This window comes from Oryctolagus cuniculus, chromosome 17 (assembly GCF_964237555.1).
Source record: "Oryctolagus cuniculus chromosome 17, mOryCun1.1, whole genome shotgun sequence".
Taxonomy (NCBI): Eukaryota; Metazoa; Chordata; class Mammalia; order Lagomorpha; family Leporidae; genus Oryctolagus; species Oryctolagus cuniculus.
The window spans coordinates 13,145,056-13,155,051 of NC_091448.1; the positions used below are offsets into that span (position 1 = coordinate 13,145,056).

General features: G+C 58.6%; 1 protein-coding gene across 2 annotated transcripts; it reads left to right on the top strand.

Annotated features, from left to right (window-relative positions):
• Positions 1 to 9,996, top strand: CACNG1 (calcium voltage-gated channel auxiliary subunit gamma 1). Of its 2 annotated transcripts, XM_008271101.4 has the most exons (5): positions 1 to 140; positions 416 to 742; positions 8,380 to 8,454; positions 8,804 to 8,941; positions 9,312 to 9,996. In XM_008271101.4, the coding sequence occupies exons 2-5, from the start codon at positions 514 to 516 to the stop codon at positions 9,536 to 9,538; spliced, it is 669 nt and encodes a 222-aa protein (XP_008269323.1). In that variant the 5' UTR covers positions 1 to 140; positions 416 to 513; the 3' UTR covers positions 9,539 to 9,996.

Consider the following 9,996-nt stretch of genomic DNA (forward strand, 5'->3'; position numbering starts at 1 on the left):
AGGCAAGACCCTGGGTCCCCTGACTCCCCGGGATGAGGACCCCATCTTGGCAGCTGGCTTGCCCAGTGTGAGACCAGGAAGCAGCAGGGCCTCCCCGGGGGCCCTGTGCTGGCTTAGCAGGACCTCTGCAGCCAGAGCAGGTGCATCACCCGACACGAGGTGGCCCATCCCTCGCCCCCGTCCACTCCAAGTCACTCTGTAAAGCCTCCTCCTGCCCCACCCTGGCTCCAAGAGGGGAAGAAAGCGCTGAAACCCGAGCAGACGCCGTCCTGGGCCCTGCTGGAGGCATTAATAGAAGCCTCGCTCAGGCCCCTGACGTGTCTGGCAGCTGCTCAGCCCCAGCCCGCGTCTCCCAGCCCCAAGGCCGGCCCACTCTGGCTCAGCCGGGCACACTAAACTTAGCTTCCACCCCCAGCTCCGGAGCCACGGCCACCACCCTAGCCGGGCCGCCACCTGCACGGGCAGGCGCCGCCGCCAGACCCTACCTGCAGCACCCACCCCTCTGCAGCCGCCATGTCCCCGACGGAAGCCCCAAAGGTCCGCGTGACCCTCTTCTGCATCCTGGTGGGCATCGTGCTGGCCATGACGGCCGTGGTGAGCGACCACTGGGCCGTGCTGAGCCCCCACATGGAGAACCACAACACCACCTGCGAGGCCGCCCACTTCGGCCTGTGGCGGATTTGCACCAAGCGCATCGCCCTGGGCGAGGACAGGAGCTGCGGACCCATCACCCTGCCTGGGGGTAACGTATCCATGCCCTGTCCCCTCTCTGCCTCCTGCCTGTCGCAGGTGCCCCGGAAGAGGTGCCCGTGGGAAAAAAGGCAGGTTTCTCTGCCTCGGGTCCAAGCAGCACCCCAGCCCTCCCTGCCCAGGGCAGACAGAGCTGCGCATGGCACGGCCATGTACGGAGGGCTTACGTTTCCAGCTATTAGAACATGGGGCCATGCGCCCAGAGCAGACAGCTGCACAGATGGGACAAGAGGCCCAGGACGAAGACGCAGGTCCACCAGACCAGGGCCTCTGGCTCAGCAGGGGTCACAGCCCATGTCCCCAGGCTGGGTGGCCGTGTGCCCCCAGCCCGGCAGGTTCATTGCTCAGTGCCCAGGCAAGGGTGCAAACAGGGCCAGCTCCAGGGTCTGCAGTGCCTCCTGCAGAATGAAAAGGCAGGGCTCCTAGTTTCCGGCGACAAAGCGTTTCAGGTAGGCGGCCGCAGGGTGTGGGGCGCTTCTGGGGTGGGTGTGACTGTGCAGGCTGCACCCCTGGAAAGTGGGATGTGGCAGCATGCAAGCCGGCTGCCTGCTCGTGGGAGCCCACAGACCTCCCGGAGGGGCCCCCTGAACTCAGCTCTCTCAGATTCCAAAGTGTCCCCTGTCCCACAGTGTCACCCAGCCACACGCTGCAGGTGAGCCCTCGGTCCAGGACGTGGGGCGTGAGCAAGACAGATCCCTGGGAAGAGTGTCGGTTCTGCACGTGTGGGGCCCACGGAGTTCCAGTGAGCAGAGCGTGTGCCAGGGCAGCGGGTGCTGTGCGGGGAGCGGAGGCCTGGGCCCCAGTCACGCGCTAGCCGCCTGCTCCCTAGAGGAGGCTTCTGGGCAGACAAAGCCCAGCTCAGCTCCTCCTGCTGCCTCTTCTATAAAACAGGAGACTTGGTCTCAGCCACACACGATCCCTCCCAGAGCTCACCAAGGTCCCTCCAAGGCGGCAGCCGGCCAGGCTGTGAGTGACACCGTCCCACCTGACATGCGTGTTCAGAAAGGGCGTCCTTTAAGGCGGGTGGCGCTGAGCCCCCAGAGGTCTTGCAGTCTGCCCAGCCCCTAGCCCCATGCCGCCCTTTCCTCCCCCTGCCACTTGCTCCAGGGATCCCCTGCCCCGCGTGCCCCCGGGGGGCGTGCAGAGGACTCGTAAATCCTCAGCTGTCTTGGAAACGCTGAGTCCAGGGCTGGGAGCTTTGACAGGCGTGGGCATGTGCTCATGGGCTATCGCATAGCGCAGATGCTCATGCCCTCGGCCACCGCTGAGCACGCCCGTAAACACACGCCTCCTCCAGCCAACTCCCTTGGGCAGGGCAGGGCGGGGCAGGGCGAGGCGGCTCCTCCAGGGACACTGTCATGGTCCTAGCTGCTGTCCTTGGAGCCATCTGCCTTTTAAAGTCAGAGCCGATGAGCAGGGCAGCGGGCAGAGTCCACACAAGGAAGAGACAGACTGGCCAGAGGTGACCAGGCCAGCCCCAGGGGACCGACACTTGGCCTTGAGCCTGAGCAGCGTCCATCTCTTTGGCCTCTCCACGCCGCCCCCGCCCCAGGCGTGAATCATGCACTTGCGGCACTCAGCACTGCCTTCCCTCCAATAATCCTCCCAAGCATGTCCCCCCGGCCTTTTTCCTCTTTTGCAAACAGATGTCTGCTTCCTTCCCAATGTACCTTTACCTTCCTTAATCTCCTCGGGACCACCGTTTTCTGGAGCGAGTTCATACATCTCTCATTTATTTGTTATTAACCAAAGCAACAACAAAGGCACGCAAACGTAGCACTGTGTGCATGTATTGTTGTGAATGCTTTTCCTAAATTCACTTGAAATGACGTCAGAAAAATAGGACAGAGTAAGGCATGCCTGCCCCCAAATCTTCCCCATAAAAGCCATGAGGATTCTGGCAAAAATTGACAGGACACTGGACATTAACCAAATCTCACAGAATTCCAGAAAAACAAGGGAAGCTCAGGAGGAACAGAGACTTGCCCATTCCCACGCACCCTCCCCAGGTCTGCCGTGGCTTCAACATCTCACAGTCATCACCAACATAGCAGCCCAACAGCCACTGAGGGGGACAAATGGCCAGCTTTCTTTTACGGCTCTGTTTTCAGAGCGGTCATTGTGCGACCTGTCCTGTGGCTCCCTGCAAGTCCCCACTTACAAATCGCCTCTATCTGACCTGGCTCTGAGCTCTCCAGTGCCACCAATCTTTCTCCCAGGGAGCATTTGTTGAAAACAACTGGAGCCAACTGTGTAACATCATGGCTTCTTGAGACAGCACAAAACAGTTGGTGCTAATAATGGGATAGCCCAAACGCTGGAGGATATGATGTCCGTTGGCAGCTTTGGAAAGTTCCAACATATTCCTGGGCACCTCGAAGGCCTTGTGCATGCACGGTGCTGCCAACAGGCTCAGGAGAGACCTGAGGTCCTAAGCTCTCACCCCTGCCTTATCTTGAGGCTCTGTGCAAGTAGAAATGGAGTCTAAAGCAGAGATGTAGACTGCTTAGCTGAGGGCCCCCGGCATCCCTAACATGTGCTCAGGGCCCCTCAGTAGACTGGGAGAGATCCTGGTCCTAAGCATTTAAGAAATCTCTGTTAACTGGCCACTAAGCTAATGAGACAGACATTTCAGTTGTCAGACACAACAAAGAATACAGAGTTCACAAAATTAGTCCAGAAGTCACTAAACAACAATAAGCAGTAATAAAGGCTCAACGCAGGAAATATGGACAGGCAAAGAACTGAAATGGTAGGGGCTCCATGTTGGGGGGGAGCGAGGAGCAGGAGCCAATAGATCCCTTAGGAAGCTCAGAAATTGCTGTACAAAGATTTTTTTTAAAAGATTTATTTATTTATTGGAGAGGCAGAGTTACAGACAGAGAGAGGGAGAGACAAAGAAAAAGAGTTCTTCCATCCACTGGTTCACTCCCCAAAAGGCCACAATGGCCTGAGCTTGGCCGATCTGAAGCCAGGAGCCAGGAGCCTCTTCTAGGTCTCCCATGTGGGTGCAGGGACCCAAGCACTTGGGCCATCTTCTACTGCTTTTCCAGGCCATAAGCAGAGAGCTGGGTCAGAAGAGGGGTAGCTGGGACCGAAATTGGCACCTACATGGGAAGTCGGCACCACAGCCCCTAGCCGAAGATTTTTAAAGCAGCTACTTTAAATATATTGAAAGCTAAAAGAAACAATAGCTAAAGACCTAAAGATGAGAATAATGTCTCATGAAACAGAGAATATCAATAAAGAGGCATAAATTATTCTTAAAGGGCTAAATGAAAATTCTGGAGCTGAAAGTTGTAATAGCTGAAGTGCAGAATCCATTAGGAGGGCTCAATAGATCTGAGAAGGCAAAAAGAATCAGGGAACTGGAAGACAGGTCAATCGGGATTAGCCATTCTAAGGAACAGATGGAGGAAACATGAGCAGAGCCTCAGAGACTTATGGGACACCATCAAGGTACAATAACATTTTTCACCCACTTTGTACACCAATCTACGTACAATAGGAGTTCCAGAAGAACAGGGTGGTGGAGAGGGGGAGGGAGAGGGAGAGAGAAAGGGAGAGGAAGAGGAAGAGGGTGAAGGAGAGGGGGGAGAGGGGGAGAAAGGGAGAGAGGGAGAGGAAGAGGAGGAAAGAGAGGGAGACAGAGACGGAGAGGGAGATGGAGAGATATTACATGAAAATTAATGACCCAAAATTCCCCAAAGTGGGTGAAAAATGCTAATGTACAAATGCATGAAGCTCAGTGCACTCCAAATAGGATAAACTTGAAGATCTCAACACCTAGACACAGAATAAACTTTGAAAGATAAAGAATCGTGAAAACAGAAAGGAACAAATAACCACGTAACAGGGACGCGCGATAAGATAAACAGCTGATTTCCCCCGGAGGCCATGGAGACCAGAAGGCAGTGGGTGTCTGCTTCCTTCCCAACAGAACTTTCGTGGGACCACTGCTCTCTGGAGCGAATTCATAAGTCTCTCATCTATTTCTTATTCACAGCAGCAACAACAATAAAGGCATGCAAATGTAGTGTCATGTGCAAACACTGCTGTGAGTTACCTACATTCACAATCACGTGTGGTTTAACAGGAGTATGTGATGATGGTCCCATCAGTTTATATCACCTAGTAACATCACGGCCAGCTTAGTTCATCTAAGTAAACTCTACCATGCCTGAACAATGACAAAAGCACCTGTCAACACATTTCTTAGAATGTGTCCCTGTTGTTAATGATACACAACTGTGGTGCCTGATAGAATCCTCACTAAAACCTCCACGAGTTCCAGGCTATCATCATCACCCCATCTCACAGATGAAGGAAGTGAGGCATGGAGAGGTTGGGTAACTCGAGCAAGGTCACGTGGTTAATGAGCAGAGCAGCCAGAATCCATACTTGGGGCATCGGTCCCTGGCATTCACCTTCTCAGTCAATACCTTGCAGTGCCGTACAAGGTTCTCACTCCACAGGCAGGAACGGTGAGGCTGAGCATGGTCTCCCCTGGGAAAAGCTTCAGTACCCAAGCCCTGAACCCAGAGCCCCCTTCTATCCAGGCTCCTCCTGTGCCCTCCTCCGTACCTAGAGACAGCTTCCAGAAGCTGCCGACCCATGCTTTGGGAACGGCGTGGTTTGGGGGCAGCTGGACCAGGAGCTGGTCTTACGGAGGAGACTCCCTAAGGCTCCACTGAACCATGGCAGGCTGGAGGGTGTGAGGATAGGAGCTGGGTGGAATCCCACTTCTCCACTGCCCTCCAGAGAGCTGGGGAAGGGCTTCCACACAAGGGGAAATCCGAGGTCCGCTCCAGGGCCTCCGTGAGGAGCAGTCAGTGGTCAGGAGAGACTGTGTCTGAAAGCCCAAGTGAGCCTGTGAGAGGCCATCCCCCGCGCAGGGGCCAGGTATGGGGCTGCTTTCTTCACCTGCCCCAGGGCCTCATCTCCCTCTTGGTCCACCTTCCCTTCCAGGCTGGGGGCAGGGGCTGGGGCACGAGGCTACTGAGCCCGTTTCGGGAGTTGCTGTGAGCCCACGCTGCTGGCCTGCCCACAGCTAGAATCCGCCCTGTAGAAGAGCAAGGCTCTCTAGTTCCAGGACTGGGTCTCAGAGGTTTCTCCAGCCCACTTCAATTGGAGGCATGGCAGAGGCGTGACACGTAGACTCCACTACTGGGAGCCGATAGCACGGCTTTTACAGGAAAAGCTGAAGCTAATACCGGCATCAGTGCAAGTAAGAAGTCTCTTCCCGTGCCTAAAGCTCGAGTCCCCTAGAGTTTTGCAAGAATCAACAAATTACTTTTGATATATTCAAGCCTCCATCAGCCAGCCACTTGGAATGCGGATAGTCTCAGCCTCCCATCATCCTGCGAGCGGCTCCAACTCCCACGGGAGGATCCCTGTTAACTCACGTTCAGCTTGGAGCTATGCGTGCCTTCTGCCCTACTCCTGGTTCTTTGAAATTGGATTTATGTTTGATGCTGCATTAGCTAACAACGCCTTCATCCAGACCACTTCATCCTCCTGTCAAGTCTGGCTGAGGCCGTAGTTTTTGAAGAGTAACCCACCCCGCAGTTTTTTAGACCCTTGAATAAGAAAGGCCCCACCCCCAACACTTCACCACAGGCCACCCGCAGAGACAGAAGAGACCGGAGTAGACACACGGTTCCTGTCACCCTGGCACTGGGGCCTGTGGGACTCGGCCCAAGCCCTGTCCCCTCTCCCCCAAACCCTACCTGTGACCAAGTGGCATACACAGTGCCCATCCGAGATGTCCTTGCTTTACAAGTGGCCCTTGGCGCTCAGTGTCCTAGATACCACTCACCTAGGAGGGGCGGGGGCAGGAAGGCAGGCTCCCAGTAGGGTCTGCCCAGGGCCTGGCCTGGTTTGTCCTGGCTAAGGCCTGGGTCTGGTATTCCCCCTCTCCCCTGCGAGAGCCATCAGGGACCGCGGAGCGGGTGTGGCCCTTAGCAGATGCTTCTCTGGGCAGACGTGTGTGTGAGATGGTGCAGGTCCCGAGACACGGGGTCACTCATCTGTCCTTGGGCCACGTTAGAGAGTAGCTGCGGCTCCCAGAGGCCTGGAAAAGGAATTCTACTCCCTGGCCCCCCTGGTTTGAGGGCATTTAATAGAAGAGGGAGGGGGAACATTGCACCTGGATCCCCAAAGGAGAAACCCCTCCCAAAGGCCCCCAGTGCGGGAGCCGCTGAGTTGATTCCTGCCTGAGCACCCGGCAGGAGGCTGACACCCAAAGCTCCCCGTGCAAAAGTCACAGGTGCAAGGCACAAGGGCCCAACACCCGTGCCCCGGGGCCAGGTTCTCCCCACACGCCTCCACTCGGAAGGCTGACGTGCAGTCAGGGAGGCAGCCGCCCGCAAAACACACTGGAGTCAGTCAATTCTTCACAGCGGGTTTTCAACGACAACTGCAACTGGCCCTTGGAGAATGAAACAGAAATGTTCCTTTGTCCAGAGGGAGACCCGCGGGGACGCGGGCTGCGGCACGAGCCGCTGTGAGGCAGTGACTCCAGAATCCGCAGCTAATCATCTCACACACACGAGAGGTCTGCGTTACACTTTAAAATAGCAGCAGGTGCCCGCGTGAGAACAGAGCCGCAGCGAGTCTGACGTCACCACTGGCATCAGACACCCCAGGTAACTCGGTGCCAAAGCAGAGCGATTAAATATAGAAGCCGCTAGCCACCGGCGGGGCGCCCCGCGGCTGGAGCAGACCCCTCCTCCAACCTCGGGGTCCTGGGGAGCGGGCGGGGGCGGGGCAGGAGGAAGCCTTCCTCCCAGCTCAGGCCGCGCCTCTGGTGGGACCTGGGGAGAGCCCAGGCACCCACCCACTCATCCTCGTCCTCCCGGGCCCGGCAGTGAAACAGCAGTTCACAAAGTGGGCGCTGCTGAAGCTAGATGCGTGTTACTGAGGGTCCCAGACCCACAGGAAAGGAAAAAGCTTTTCTTAAAAAATCATACCCCCCACCATGCCTCTCCTTCCGACGTGGGGGGTAAAGAACAGAGCGCGCTCGCGGGCCAGCAGGCTGCGTTGTGAGTTTATGGTATGCCTGCCTGGCTGCGGGCGAGCTCCAAGGGGCAAACGTGATGTCGCCTTTCCAACCAGCACGGGTCTGCGCCCAGCCTCTCTGCTCCCCCTCAGCCCGGGTTTGGGCCCCGCCGCCCACCTGCTTTCCAGGGCGTCGCTGGCAGTGGTCAGGCGGCTGAGCAGCCTGTGGGGGAGGCGAGGCGGGGTCTGCAGAGAGGAGGGGGCGGCCACCTTCCGCTAGCCCACGTGCGCCTGGCATCAGGAACACAGCCCCAGACTTGGGGTTCGCCCAGGGCTTCTCCGCCTCGTGACGCCGAGTGCCTGGCCGCCCGCACCCCACTCACCATCAGAGGTCCCCAGAACCGCTGTGGGCGCCACACCCCGACAGGCGCCCCGAGCCCGGGCTCCGGTGACCTCGGCCGCCTGATGGGGCTCACCTTAGCTCCCCAAAGATCTCCCAGCTTCGCGGGAACCCCAGGGTCAGACGGCCATCCCAGGGAGGCGAGGGGGAGCCGGAAGTGCCCACGGCGCCAGGCGGGTTTGGGGCAGCGCTCCTTCTGCTCAGCGCACCCCCTTTCTCTCCCTCTGCAGAGAAGAACTGCTCCTACTTCCGGCATTTTAACCCAGGCGAGAGCTCGGAGATCTTCGAATTCACCACGCAGAAGGGTGAGCCCGCGTGGGAAGGGGGCGGGCGGTGAGAAACGACCCAGCCAGGGGCACCTGGCAGACGGGCACGACCCCTGCTCGGGTTCCCTCCTGACTCCCCTCCTCCGGGCCAGGAGACATTGCCTGAAGGCCTCCCACATTGTGGCAGGAACAGGGGACAAGGCCTGCAGGAGCTCACCACCTCCCAGCCCCTTCCGTCCTGCTTGCCTCCTCCTTCCAAGCCCCTCCCCCCCCCAGCACCAGCTGGTGCACCCTGCCCGGGCGTGGGGGCTGCAGCGAGCGAGTCTCCTCTCGGGGCAGCCCCGGGGCCTGCGGCCAGTGCTGAGCTGCCCCGGTGCTCGCCCCGCAGAGTACAGCATCTCGGCGGCCGCCATCAGCGTCTTCAGCCTGGGCTTCCTCATCATGGGCACCATCTGCGCGCTCATGGCCTTCAGGAAGAAGCGGGATTACCTGCTGCGGCCGGCGTCCATGTTCTACGTCTTTGCAGGTAAGAGCGCAGCTCCCCCGCGGGCCCCACCGCCAGCCCCCTTGTCGCACCTGCCAGGAGCAGACCGTGAGGGGAGGGGCACCTCAGTAACCCCCGGGGGCATGGGAGGCGTTCCCTGCAGTTTGTCCAAGTCCCACAAGGACTTAACCTCAAAGCACTCCCCAGTGTGCAAGAAACCAAAGGCGGAGACCAGGTGCCCTTGAGGGAGGTGGTAATGCCTGGGGACGGGCAGGGGCATCCCTGGTGTAGCTAGAACCACCCCCATTTGTCACCCCCTTCTCCACGGGAGGGATGCAGGCCCCTCCGGGATGCAGGCCCGGGGGCGGCAGCAGGGGCTCCCGGACCCTGACCGCTCCAGCTCTGTCCCCAGGCCTCTGCCTCTTCGTGTCGCTGGAGGTGATGCGGCAGTCGGTGAAACGCATGATCGACAGTGAGGACACCGTCTGGATCGAGTACTATTACTCCTGGTCCTTTGCCTGCGCCTGCGCCGCCTTCGTCCTCCTCTTCCTTGGGGGTATCTCCCTGCTGCTCTTCTCCCTGCCTCGAATGCCCCAGAACCCCTGGGAGTCCTGCATGGACGCCGAACCCGAGCATTAGCCCTCCTGGGGCGCCCAGGGAGCCTCGGCCCAGAACCTTCCAGAAGGGAGGCAGGAATTGCAAACCTGCCCTGTTCCCATCTGCCTCACCCCGCGACTGCTTCCCTTCCGTGGCTCTGACGGAGCTCCTCTGCTCACAGGGCAAATGGACGCGAGCCCAGCCCTGTCCTGGTTGGACGAGGTGGGCAGGTGGTTGGAGGGGCCCGGCCTTCCACTGAGGCTCAAAGCCGTCCCTGCTGTGCCGGTTCTCCTTGGGAAGCTGGGCCCTGGTAAACCTGGTAAACCTCCCAGGAGCACCCCGTGCGCGCATGCCGGTGCTGGGTGCCCCCTGTGTGAAAAGCCGGCCCCTCTGTCTTCCCAGCCACCAGAACCTTCGTTGCCTCCCAGAGCTCTGGGAATCAGCATTTTCCACCAGGGAGCATCTGACTGTGGTTTGAAATAAAAGCGCTCAGAACACTC

Coding starts and splice junctions, on each gene's coding strand:
- CACNG1 (XM_008271101.4), top strand. CDS start 514: ATGTCCCCGACGGAAGCCCCAAAGGTCCGCGTGACCCTCTTCTGCATC. Junction 743..8,379: donor ACCCATCACCCTGCCTGGGG/GTAACGTATCCA, acceptor CTCCCTCTGCAG/AGAAGAACTGCTCCTACTTC. Junction 8,942..9,311: donor CATGTTCTACGTCTTTGCAG/GTAAGAGCGCAG, acceptor CTCTGTCCCCAG/GCCTCTGCCTCTTCGTGTCG.